The 12,976-nt window shown below is 47.1% G+C and overlaps 5 protein-coding genes across 5 annotated transcripts; 3 read left to right on the top strand and 2 right to left on the bottom strand.

The window, feature by feature from the left end:
* Positions 1-39: 39 nt before the first annotated feature.
* Positions 40-1,217, top strand: N7483_010104 (uncharacterized protein; the record flags this gene model as incomplete). The annotated part of the gene is made up of 4 exons (XM_057093531.1): positions 40-103; positions 158-310; positions 363-706; positions 732-1,217. The coding sequence occupies 4 exons, from the start codon at positions 40-42 to the stop codon at positions 1,215-1,217; spliced, it is 1,047 nt and encodes a 348-aa protein (XP_056939502.1).
* A 488-nt stretch (positions 1,218-1,705) lies between these two features.
* Positions 1,706-2,174, top strand: N7483_010103 (uncharacterized protein; the record flags this gene model as incomplete). The annotated part of the gene is made up of 2 exons (XM_057093530.1): positions 1,706-1,761; positions 1,862-2,174. 2 exons carry the CDS (start codon positions 1,706-1,708, stop codon positions 2,172-2,174), a joined length of 369 nt encoding a protein of 122 aa, XP_056939501.1.
* A 933-nt stretch (positions 2,175-3,107) lies between these two features.
* Positions 3,108-5,713, bottom strand: N7483_010102 (uncharacterized protein; the record flags this gene model as incomplete). The annotated part of the gene is made up of 2 exons (XM_057093529.1): positions 3,108-4,888; positions 5,425-5,713. 2 exons carry the CDS (start codon positions 5,711-5,713, stop codon positions 3,108-3,110), a joined length of 2,070 nt encoding a protein of 689 aa, XP_056939500.1.
* Positions 5,714-6,707: 994 nt separating this feature from the next.
* On the bottom strand, positions 6,708-7,798 carry N7483_010101 (uncharacterized protein; the record flags this gene model as incomplete). Its single annotated transcript, XM_057093528.1, has 3 exons — positions 6,708-6,970; positions 7,049-7,639; positions 7,792-7,798. The coding sequence occupies 3 exons, from the start codon at positions 7,796-7,798 to the stop codon at positions 6,708-6,710; spliced, it is 861 nt and encodes a 286-aa protein (XP_056939499.1).
* A 2,474-nt stretch (positions 7,799-10,272) lies between these two features.
* Positions 10,273-12,233, top strand: psrA (putative general stress response phosphoprotein phosphatase Psr1/2; the record flags this gene model as incomplete). Its single annotated transcript, XM_057093527.1, has 6 exons — positions 10,273-10,369; positions 10,470-11,092; positions 11,128-11,583; positions 11,644-11,793; positions 11,853-11,951; positions 12,021-12,233. 6 exons carry the CDS (start codon positions 10,273-10,275, stop codon positions 12,231-12,233), a joined length of 1,638 nt encoding a protein of 545 aa, XP_056939498.1.
* Between the last annotated feature and the right edge of the window lie 743 nt (positions 12,234-12,976).

Here is a 12,976-nt window from a genome sequence, read left to right as displayed (position 1 = left end):
GGGGGAAACATGACACTTTTTTTTCCCTTTTCAACAACCATGGCTATCACTCAAGCACCTGTGGCCCAAGCGGTCACTGTAAGCCTAAAGGATTTACAGAATGGTAAGAATGCCTCTTGCTATACACATGCAAACAATGGTTGCTAACTGGTGGCAGGCACTGTCTCCTTCAATACCTTGACTGCGGCCTTTGGTCCCTCTTCCCTGGGAATAATCGTGGTGAAAGACCTTCCCCCGCATTTCGCTGAGCTCCGAGCTCAGGTTCTCTCGAATGCTTCGTATTTAGCAGCCCTTTCAGACAAGGAACTGGGTACGCCATCAATTTGTCTTACAATGTCATCCACGTGGACTAACAATACCAGAATCCCTCGAGAGCCCCAAATCAAAATATCTAGTAGGCTGGTCATGTGGCAAAGAAACGCTCAAATCAGGTCACTTCGACACCCTGAAGGGTTCATACTATGTCAACTGTGCCTTCTACCAAGACCCAACTCTGGACAGCGCACCCGCAGACGGATTCCCCGATCTACCGCAATACACAGCGCCAAACATCTGGCCTCCCCCAGAGAAACTACCAACCTTCCGAAGCAGTGTTGAGTCTCTGTGCTCATTGATCATCCAGACTGCATCTCTTGTTGCGGCCTCTTGTGACAAGTATGCCGAGGCGAATATCTCCGACTACAAACCAGGGTATCTGCAACGAGTCGTCGAGACAAGTCTTACCACTAAAGCGAGACTTCTGCACTATTTCCCTCTCGACAGAGGAACCTCAAGAGGAAGCTCAAGTAGATGATGATGACTGGTGTGCTACGCATATCGATCACGGTTGTCTAACAGGTCTTACCTCCGCGATGTTCCTGGACGAAGAAGCTACACCCATAGCACTCGACTCGGCAGGTTCTCCTCCCGCTTTAGCTGAGCTCCCTCAGTCTCCTGATCCTTCGGCTGGATTGTATATCAAGTCAAGAACGGGCGACATTGTCAAGGTCAATATCCCGAAGGATTGTCTCGCGTTCCAGACTGGCGAGGCGCTGCAGTTGATTACGAGGGGGAAGTTCCGCGCTGTGCCGCATTTCGTAAAGGGAGCTAAATGTGGCACGGGGCGCATTGCGAGAAATACGTTGGCTGTGTTTACGCAGCCTAATCTGGGGGAGGAGGTGGAGCCGGGATTGAGCTTTGCGGATTTTGCGAGAGGTGTTGTGCAGAGGAATCATTAGGTTGCATTTAAATTGATATACCTCTGTCCATGGAACTTTCTTGATTTACTCTCTTCTAAACTTATTTCCAAGATCTTCAAATGTTCGTCTACTATTCATACTTGATGGCTATCTCACCTTGTTCTCTTTCGGCTTGTCCCTGAGTCTAGAAGGTGGCACGGACCTGCCTAGGTGATGAGCTGTCCGCGCATTGATTCTGCACGATTTGACTAGGTTCTGCGCATTTTCAATGCAACTAGGGAGTTTTTACTGGAGGTATCCAGTCACTGAGTGACACGCAAGCGACAAGGATACTCTTAAGAGCCGCAACATAGCCACGTCACGCTGCTTGATACTGACCCCGCTCACATTCGGAGCTCCTACGCTTCTGTTGCTACTAGTATATGAACCCTGGAAATTGCCCATCTCACTATCACTCAGAAATATTCTTTACCCTTTCACCATTTAATCAGCTGACTATCCCGAGATTCAAATACTTCACTGACACAATGGAGCAACCGACATTCCACGAAGAGAATATTCCTCTCGCCGTTTCACAAACAGAGTGAGCAGTTCGTCGGCATGGATTATCGAGTCTTCAAGGTCGACTTCTCAGATAATGAGAGTTGGACGATACGAGTGCCGCCTGTGAGTAATCTCGCCAGGAAAGGCTGGTCACGAGATTTCCTCAGTTACCTGGTCGACAACGAGGTCCAAAACCTCAAAGAGCTCGAAGAGAAGGGGTTTGAATGGGCTCCCAGACTTCGTGGTCATGACTCGACATTTGATAATCCAATTGGTTGTCCGTTTATTGCAGTCACCTGGCTTCCTGATAAAGCTCTTAAATGGACTGAAGAGTCTCCTCAGCAACCCCTTCGGAATAAAATCCTGGAACAGCTCGCGGAGATTCATATTACCTTGATTGAATGTACCAAGCATACCGGTATAGACCTCTTTTTTCGTCCACTATTTTCATGATGCCCGGTATCTTGACTGATCATCAATCTTATGTATAGGAGAAACATCCGCAACGGACCACTTCAAAAGAATAATCAACAATAAAGTCACGCGTATCCGCAGGGGTACACTTCCTGAGCTTATAGAGCAGGATGTTTCCGCACAGATGGATCTTCTCCCAAGTGTTCTTCTGCCTGAACTTGAGGCTGCACCTTTTGCTTTCACGCATGCGAGCTTTGGGATGCATAACATAATCATAGATGAGCAGGGTGTCATATCAGGGTATGCTGTGCTCACTTGAACCAGTCTTTTATGAGCTAGAGCTAAAACTCCATGTATCTAGGGTTGTCGGTTGGGCGCACATTGAAAAAGCGCCCTTGCAACATGCAGCAGCCTTCCCTGGAATTCTTCTTCTCAACGATGTTGATCAACCTCCATCTGAGATACTCAGGAGTGATCGGGAGAATTACATCGCTTCACTTCGATCTTGGAATAATTCTAAAATTGTCGAGTCGATGATCTCCATTCTATCCTCGGAAGATGTGGAGTTCAATAGTATGTATCTTGAGTCAATCGTCAGTAAATCCAGACATCGAGAAATGGCAGATGCCGGGTGGAGAGATGCTCCCGCAGTGAGAGGGAATTAGAGAGGAGAATGAGAAGTTACTGAAACAATTGAGCATTGGAAGTCATCCATGAATATCTGAAAATTGAATTTAAACTTTTGATCCATCATGATTGATTGATTGATTGATTGATTGATTGATATTATCATGATATTCGTAACCCATACACGTCTGTTTCGACTCAGAGCCTAAAACTTACTAATACAAACTGCTAAAAAATACATACCCATCTTGTCTGTTGGAATTTTCTCAATCCGCAAAGGATAACAAACAGATAGTTAAAATCACCCATGACAATAGCTTGGCTTCGAAAATTCATAGAACCGTTTCACTCATCATAATCATTGCCGGGATCGTAATCCCCGCCTTCAGTCTCCTCTGTCCCACCACGGAACGGAATAGGTGCAAGGAGCTCACTCTCAGAGAGATCCATCTCAGATTCATTTCCGGTCGTATCATCCGTTTCGGATTCGGATCCATCGTCCTCATCACTGGATTCAGTTTGGGAAATCAGGCCCAATCCAGTACTAACAAGCAAACTCGTCTTCTCAACCCCAGAAAATTCTTTGCGGGCTGGTCGTCCAACATTCCGTGGCAACTCTGCCTTTCTGATATCCACATCTGAATATGGGCCACTAAGAATCCGCAGGATGGCTTGCCATCTAGTCGGATTCTCACGTTGTACTGCTTTGTGGCCGACCTCGAAGCCATTGATCGTGATCAGACCAAGAGTCTCGACTCGGCAATCTCCCCAGAACCAATCCAGACCCTTCGGAATCCGCGTATCTACTTGACTAGAATAAGAACGTCCATTCAGAACACCGTGGAGATCATAGTCAAGTCGATCAGCTCCAAAATGCAGCATTGTGGCTTCGGGCTCATAGCATCGACCGAGGATCATGGGTGGTGAGACCACACATGTACGTCCACCAGAAACACGGTACCAGTCACCATAATTGCTCATACCGATCTGGCGGAACGCACTTGAAACTTCGTCAAATAGCATTTTCTGAAGTGGGTCCTTGTCAAAGGGCATATGGCGGTCCAGTCGATTTGGGTCGCGTGTGTAAACCTTACCTGCAACCACGGGGATACACTGATTCGCGAGTTGGGGGTTTTTAGGATCGTCATTGCACGCGTCAAGTTCGAGCCAGATTTTCTCAATAACCATCACATCAACAGGGTCATAGTCCGTGTGTTTGGTTGTATTGCCTTCTTCGATATCTTCCTTTTGTAGACCGAAGGGTTTGAGACGCACAGCGTCTTGGATGGCGAGGAGGTCGGGGCCGATGAAGATACCTCGGCTGTAGATACGTGCGTTTGGCCAGGTTCCTGTAAAGCGGGAGTGGGAAAGCAGACTCCATGAGGCCATGACTGTCATGGCGTTTTCAATGGATGGATGTAGATTTTCACGCGGGATGCCGAACAGGAATCGCTCGAAAGAGCTAAACGGCTTGATGCAGCTCAGAGGCACGTACTTGTAATGCAATGAGAGAGATTTGTCGTCGCCGATGGGATCTGGAAGACTTTCGATGCGGAATCCCCAGTAGCTTACTGAATCACTAGTTTTCTCGGTCTTTTGGACTATATCCAAAAAGCCTGTGGCTTCCTCGGGCACTTGGGTGACAACGCCAGCGCGCCACTCGGGGACAGTCCAGACATTGCCCTTTCGGACCATGAAACGGTTTGCTTCCTTGTTCCATTCCAGTGGATGATTGAGCTCGTGTGTCCAAAGAACCAACTCGCCGCGACGTGGAAGAAAAGATGGTTGGAGTCTCAGTCGAACGAAAAAATTTTCCAACCATTCATGAGTCAAGACCCAATCCAGATTCAGCGGGTGATGTATTTCTTTGTCCAGTGCTTTGTTTTGCTTCAGAGTCGTGATGTGCATCTTCCAGTAATCAGGGCCGTCCACATCTTCAGGGAGTTTCACTTCCGGAGTTGTCTCTCTGTCCGGCAAAACTACTGCAGGTGATGGTGTTGCTGTCGCTGTCGAAGTGGGTGTGGGTGTCGATGTAGTTGTCCGTGATTCTCCATCCTCCATGGCCCTGGTCTCCATGGCCCTGGTCTCCATGGCCCTGGCAGCTTCCATCTCAGCCTTGGTACGTCCTAGAATTAATGTTAGTACTTTCTTTCGTCCTGAGAAGATGAGAAAATTTTCCGACTGACTCCTTCGGCGAACCTTAACAATTCCTCCGGGACGTCGGGAGATGCCTGCTTGTCTTGCGCAAGGAGCACACGTGCATGGTTCCTCTCTGCCACTAATCAACCAGAAGAAATGGGGGAAAAAAGTGATTCGAGATTGGTAGTATGTCCCACTAGGGTGACCAAAAAGGAAGGAATCGCGCTGGTAAAGAGAGTCAGAGAACAAAACATTCAGTCATTTGATGTAAGAGACGCACGAATTTGGGGTTGCTCCCTCGGGCCCTGTCAAAGAGGCCATAGCCTTCAGGCATGTTCTCCAGTATGTATGACACGCCTAGAGAGTGGTATATATTAGTCAAAATCCATATATTGAGTCCCCAACCCTCTCTCATAAAAAAGCCAGGGGTGAAAGAATATCAATAATTGCAAATATTCGGGCAAACATTTGGATATGCATGGAGTGAAAAACGGCATGTGGTGACAAACGCGCATGAAGCTACCCGTGGACCATAGGTACGGGTCTCCGGGAAAGTTGCGCTCGCGCTCGTCCATAATTAAGTTTGGGGTGGAAATCATTACAACAACAGGCTGAAGCTTACCCTCTTCTTGAGCTCCATTCTTCTCAACCCACATCGTAGCTAGTGCAGCTTTCCACCTGGAGTCATCTAGCTGGCGGTAATCGTAGCTACCACCTGGTTCTGGCCAGGTGCTGCGGCGGCCATCACTTAGGCAGTCATCCATGGGGATAACCACCAGGTTAGCATCATCTGATTCCTCGGCGCTTGACATTGTTGTCGGAGTCCTGGGAAGCTGTAGTTTCACTTGTCAGTCTGCCGGGGCAGACCCCGTTTTAGAAAGTGGGATTCCACGCGTCAATTCAAATAACTCGGTATCAGCAGGTCCTGAAATAATGAAATACCCCAAAGATTGAGTGATGGGAAGATATGAGAAACTGAGGGAGCGAAGTCAGTGAGAGAACAATAAGAGAGGTGATCCACCGATCAATATAGGTCACGTGGTGATAAGAGAGATAAGCAGAGCTAGGACTAGAATAGAATAGTGCTTGGTGCCCAGGTGTGGAGCTACCGAGCTGCCAATGTTTACTGCCAATGTTTACAGATGCTTGGCTTTTTTTCTGATATTTGGAGATCCTTAACTTACTCTCAGGTTCTGGATATTCATGTGTCGGGTGTTCTATACATACCTCCTACCTACAGGTTTCCTCCAAATCTTGTACTTACTCCATTCAATAAATGATGCCTGTGGACTTCATGCATACAAAGATTGAAAATTCAAGCCTCTTTTACTACTACTTGGGTTGCTAGTAAAGAACTTGAGTGTCCAGATGTCGCGCGAAGCGCGCACGGCGTGAGGACTTGTATCCCACTAGTATGCAGGCAGGGCATTGAAGATTCAGTTGAAGCCGTTCATTAAGACACCTCAGTATATGAGCAGAAGTCGAAACAAAAACAATAAGAAAAATCAAATAAGAAAGATGCAGCAAAGCAAAGAAAAGTACGTCTGGACACAAAAAAGAGACACAAAAAAGAGACACAGACAAGCTCAAGTACAATTGGATAATGATCTCCAGGGCTCGGCTGGGACTCGAATAAAGACTCGGATGTTCGACTCTTGCCAGTAATTGCCCAGGTTTAATTCTATTGAATATCATGGTCCTCACTCGCCAATATGGATAGCCCGAAGATCACAAGAGGAAATGGAAAACGACATAAAAGAAGTACCGTCAAAAGAGGTGGATCTCAGGAGAAAAGAGAAAGTTTGACTAAGAGTCGCGCTTCAAATCCGCATCTTGCTGTAAGGTCAGAGCAACAGCATTTATTGCAACTAGTTCCACATCGTCGGCTGTGAAAATATGAAAAGGTCCGTGGAGATGAAGGCGCAAAAATTGATCATTGAAGTCATCATCATCGTTGGGGTTGCCATTCAGGAAGCGCATGTACTTAGGCCGGACCTCCGCACAGATAATATAAATGTCGCAGTAATGGTGACTGGTCATGACATATCTAGATTCGAGTTTCCCAACGCCTTAATAAAAAATTATGTACCGATACATATTGTAGGTCATGAACGCTTACCGGTCTCTATGCTGCATGGTGCTCTCACAAGAGTAGATCCAGCAGAGCATTTCAATCCCCAATTCCCGTAATGTAGGCCCGGGGTCATTACCAGTCAAAAGACCAGATTTTGCATGGATGATGGCATATGGCTGCATGTCAGGATTCTCGGGATTGTAGAGCTGGCCCCGGGATCTTGAAACGATTTTAGCTTCACCGAGTCTGATGGTCCATTCAGGATAACCAAGAGCCCATTTAAGCTGCAGACCTAGGGGCTTACTAGTAGTGAGAGCCTCAATGAAGAGATAAAGGGCCATCTTCACCCTCAGTGTATCCTCGTCCTCATCGTTGGTGTGGACCTGGGTGAGCCGATATAGAGAGGAGTCAGACTCAAATGGTTCCATCCTGTCGTAGTTGAGCGTATTAGGCATCCTCTCTGTGGCATTGTGGTCATCGGGGTCAGATGCCAGGTGAGCTTCATCCGTATCCAGCCCGTGTTTATGATGATTCCAAAGGATCCGTGCAACCAGAAAGTGACCTTTTTGGATGGAGGAGCCGGAAGCCCAGCCCTTCAAGGATCTCAATGGGACTTTGGCTGCGTATACACCATTGAAGACATCGGGGTCATTCTCCTCTTTCTCTTTAGGTACCCATACCCTCTCTGAATTCGCAAGGACTTGCCATTCTCTTGGACTTTGAGGGAGCTTCGTCTATCGTAGATCCAATTTCCTAGGTCTTTGTTACTGTTAGATATCCATTGCATCCATTCTCATGAGTAATGTAAGGGCATACCGGACATCTTGACAATGGAATCGTTTCTTGGTCCAAGGGAGTGGAATTATTGAGAGTCTTGAATGGTAGCTGGCAGCTTGTGAAGCTCATTTGATATCAGCATCCATCGTCATGTAAACTGGGTAGACAAACTCACTTTTGTAGACACAGGCGTTGACAAAGACTTGGTTAAAAACAAGAGTAGACGATCCTTTCAACGAGAAAAAACCGGTGGTACACAGGGGAGGGAAAGCGAAGTTGAGAGCAAGGGAATGGGTAGGATGATTATTGGGGAAGGGGACAAATTCTCAGAGCACTTGAGAGAATTCACGGCGAAAGTGAAGGCAAGTCGGGTGGTATGGCATAGAAAGGTCAAATTTGTCGTAGAGCGTGCCCAGGTGAGTTTATGCAGCTGAGCTGAGTTTGATGGGTGTTGACAATCTGTCAAAATTGGAAGGGCACTTACTTACGCAGCTTCCAACTTAAGCCCATCTCGAGCTCGCCTTTCTAACTAGGCATCTGAGCATAACCTAGAACCACCAAATAAAAAAAACTACACGGACATGGAGTAAATGTCAATCGTGGAAGACAAAATGGATCATGATGCTTTCCTAAAGCTGTGCTGGTCTAAAATGTAGGAGCTTGATGAGAGGTAGAACTTCAAGGTTCTGTTTACTGTTAGATGTGAGGTTTATGGATACAATCTACTCAGGTGATTATGGTGAAATGGATATTTCCAGATATTCTAAAAGTTTTGTCTTAAAAGGATTTAATGAGTCAAAACACCCTGGAAGAATATTTGAAGTTGCCACATGTGTTCAAATGTTGATCTATATGGGGCAGTATTATGTGAACTTGAATGACGACCTCGGGAGGAACTGAAAGATGTAAAACGGATATAATCTCTTCCACAATAACAGATATAGCGTGATAATAGGGCTCATAATTATATGGCTGAGTGTGGTATTAATCGATCCATAATTTATTCCGATATGTGTACATTTTTCCTTCCCTTTTCTTTGAAGATAGGAACATTTTGAAGAGATGAATGCCTGCGAGACCAGCCTTATGGAGTACATAGTGGGATCATACCACAATCTCAGAGGAATACCAATAAGAGATGTATAGGGAATTCTCGGCGCTAAAAACCAATATTACGGTCTTTTACGATTTTAATAAATTATCTAGCGCCATATCTTCATGGGGTGGATCATCTGCATATAATCCGAACCTTGCTGAGTGCGGAGCCTGGAGATGATCACAGCGGGGAAGGACTTGAGAGGTACCAGCCCTGGAGTTGAAATGCTACAAAGAAACAACCATAGTAGGGAAGAAATGGTTCATGATCAAGTCTCTTATAGGTACTGCTTTTACAAAGTTTATAATCCCTATGGTTTTCTATTTTTAACCGGTCTCCAGGATTCTGTAGCTAACTTCTCGCTATCACATCTCCCTGCACTGGGGTACATCAGCCATCACGCGGATTGGTCCCAAGCACACATCCAACCGGATCACACTCTTGCATACCCATTTCCCGCCAATCATAATTTACTGGTACTTACTGTTAGTCTTGCAGGCATATTATCCATCTGAATAAAATGAAAAAAAGGGGGCTGCATATGTACTGGACCATATGGGATCGCCCGGAGAGCGGATCAGCACGAGGTTCTGCAGTTCTTGTCTTGGTCCAGGCCCTGCACTAGTTAAACCTCTTTTTTTCTTCTTCTCCAATATCTGGAACCAGTGGGAAGTCGGTCAAGTAGGGCCAAAGACCGGGTAAAAAAAAAGAGGGGCCCACTAAACCCGACTTAGTAGAGAATTGGAGTGTAGGCGCCGAGGAGGTGTGTAGTATTCCGGAGGAGCGTGATAGGCATTAGAAAATGGAAAATGGTCATCCAAGAGGGAACCTTGGAGGCAAAAAGAAGTCCGTGGGGAGGAAATGAATATTCCAGGATATCAAAATCCATATATTAGCTGGATATCCATGTCCTTTCTGTACTGTAGTTGGTTGAATTGAAGTTGAAGTTGCCATTATCAACATGTGCTTCCCTAATAGTCACCTCACGTGATCGACTCCTCTTTTTCCCTAAACAATTTCTCTTTTCTTCCCTTTTTTTGACCATTTCAACAAGGAAAGGACGCGAGAATACAATTGATTTCTCTATTTGATCAACCCAACCTCTACATTTCTAATATAAACGACTTGTTATTTATTTCATCTTTCTGTGGGCTGGGGATCCCGTCAGTCTTGGCGTAGTCTCCGAACGTGGTTGGTCCAACTTGGGGGCCAAAGGCGGTACGTGCGAACCTGAGCTTCCCATTCCCCCCAAAGGGCCCTGGGCGCTTGCTGATCCAGGAGGCCGTGTTGACATCCTCCCCAGTTTGCCGCGTTCCTTTCAACTTTGGAGGTGCTTCCCCCCTTTCGACTCTTTGTAGATTGAATTTGTCTGTTTATGCTCCTTTGGTCTCGGTGATCCTCATCTACACAAAGCTGAATCCCCGATGCGTGGAGCGAGTACGGGGCAAGATCCCGATCTTCAAGCTCCCCAGTCTGCGGGCACAGAGCCCATGAATCCATCGGAAAGACTGGACCCCTCTGGTATGTTCTCGCGCATGCCTTATCTTGACATGCGCATGTTAGGGAAAAAAAAATTCCCCCCTTGGCCAGTCGCTCATATGTCATTGCTCTCTGTCTCTAGGTCCAGAATCAACCCCGGATCAGAGGGCTTCCAATGCCACTGAAATCCCGCAATCCAATCCGGGCGCATCTTCTCAGCAGGTCTCTTCGTCTGTCGCATCGGCCTCGAACCCTCCAGATACCGAGGGAGCCGATGCGCCCAAGAAGCATCATTTGTTGATCCCAATTCCGTCCCGCCGCTCCTCGAAGACGGATAAACAATCGACTTCGGAAAGGACCGAGGAACCAATGCAGGAACCTTCCGCTCGAAGGGGCTCCAAAGTCAGCATCCTCAAGGTCCACCGGGATCGTAGCCGAGCAAGTAGTAGACGGTCGCGACGAACGACGCAGGATGTGGCAAACATGGAGAAATCCCAGGGATCCGCCACTCCAACTACCCCGGAGATGAACGACCCTCCACGATCACCGAAGAAGAGCAAGTTCCTATCGTTCCTCAGTTGCTGCTCGTCGCCAGGCGTAGATGGTGACGATGATGCCGTTCTTCCCGCAAAGAGATCGACTGCACCGCAGCCTGCTTCCAACCGGCTCCCAACCCCTGATAAAGCGGAAGCTCATACCGGAGACTCAAGTACCGCTGAGTCTAGAGATCCAGCATACTTTGAAAATGAGAAATCGAATTTGACTGTGAGCGATTCGTCCAAACAAGAGATGTTGCCTAGCGCTCCGCCGCCGACGTGCCTGGCGAAGAGACTTCTACCGCTGTCAATCAACCCGACACCTCAGAAACGACCGCAACGGAGCAGCAAGAGAAATCTTCGTCAGGTCAGCCCCCGATGGCGAACGGTATCATTTCCGAATCTAAGACAGATGATGTCCCGCTCGAAAGCGAGATCCAACCTCAAACGACAGAACAACCCGCTGCAGTTGAATCCACCTCGAAGCAACCGATCAATGGCGAGACTGAAGACCATACACATGAGGAGGAAGTCATCAGGCAGCCACCTCAGACTACGGTCGTGCTACCGCCACCCCCTCCCCCGCCGATTCCTGAGGTCCCTTCAGCGCCAGAAAGAACCGATCAACAATGGTTGCTTCCTCCAGTGGTCCCTCGCTTGCAAGGCAGAAAGTGCTTAGTTTTGGACCTTGATGAAACGTTGGTGCACAGTAGTTTCAAGGTAATATCTCCATTGATTCAATCTTATTCTGTTCTATGCTTACCGATCCTTCAATCTTAGGTTCTCGAACGTGCCGATTTTACAATTCCCGTTGAGATTGAGGGCCAGTACCATAATATTTATGTGATCAAGCGCCCAGGAGTTGATCAGTTCATGAAACGCGTTGGTGAACTATATGAGGTTGTAGTATTTACTGCTTCGGTTTCCAAGGTTAGTCGATGCTCCCTAATGATCTGACTTTACGGTGGTCATTAACTAGAATATTGCAGTACGGTGATCCTTTATTGGACCAGCTTGATATCCATAATGTGGTTCATCATCGGTTGTTCCGAGAGAGTTGCTATAACCATCAAGGGAACTACGTAAAGGTTGGTGCCGAAATAAACAAAACGAAATCCCCTGGTTCAATCACACAAGTACTAATATCCTCCATTTAGGATCTTTCTCAAGTTGGCCGTGACCTCCGTGAAACGATCATTATTGATAACTCGCCTACCTCGTACATCTTTCACCCTCAACACGCGATACCCATCAGTAGCTGGTTCTCTGACGCACACGACAATGAACTGCTTGATCTTATTCCGGTTCTCGAGGATCTTGCTGGGGCCCAAGTCCAAGATGTCAGCATGGTCCTGGACATCTCTCTGTGAACGTATTGTCCAAAGATCTTTATAACGTCCCAGATTCCCCCTTGAGCGCGTACTCCCCTTTGTATGTCTGTTTATTTTTTGGTGCTCGAAAAGCTATTTCATTCCAGCATTTCCCCATTGATTGGCATTTGCCCATATCTTCTTCCATGTTCCATTATCCCCTTCGCTTCTTGACGCGACCATGGACGCAGGTGGGAAATGGCACCCAATTTGGCCCTTTGCCCATCTGATGCATTTGTCGCATTTTGTCCACCCCCTTTTTTTGTCTCAGACTTCCCAAATAGCTCGCCCATCACCCCAAGCATCTCTGTCCGGCTTTTCTTTTGCACTTTTCTTTTCTTCTCTCACCTTACTCTTTCCCTTCGGCATTGTGATCTTACCCAACCTTGCTCCGAGCGAGCCTTGTTTCCTAGCCCTGTTGATTACTCCCTTTCATGTCTTCTTTTCTCGTCTTTCCTTGTTCCAGTTTCTTATCTCCAGTCCGCATTCTCCGATGCATTCCGCAGGCGTCTGTTGGTTATCATATTGCCGCTGTATCCCCCTATGCGTTGCCTGCTTCTATCATTCGCCTCGCTATCCTGTCAGCTGGGTCCTACCATCACTGGTTAATCTAAAGGAGGATTGATCCCTTCCTGGGTCTGCATGGCATCTCTATGGGAATCTCCAAGCAGCCTCCAATAATCCTCTCATTTCAGGCTAGATTGAGTCACTGCGAGGATGATTCCCCTATATGCAATGTATAT

The sequence above is a fragment of the Penicillium malachiteum genome (assembly GCF_028827825.1).
Source record: "Penicillium malachiteum strain IBT 17515 chromosome Unknown utg000005l:1.0-9002435.0:326005.0-9005861.0, whole genome shotgun sequence".
NCBI lineage: Eukaryota > Fungi > Ascomycota > Eurotiomycetes > Eurotiales > Aspergillaceae > Penicillium > Penicillium malachiteum.
This window is presented reverse-complemented; position numbering and strand designations above follow the sequence as displayed.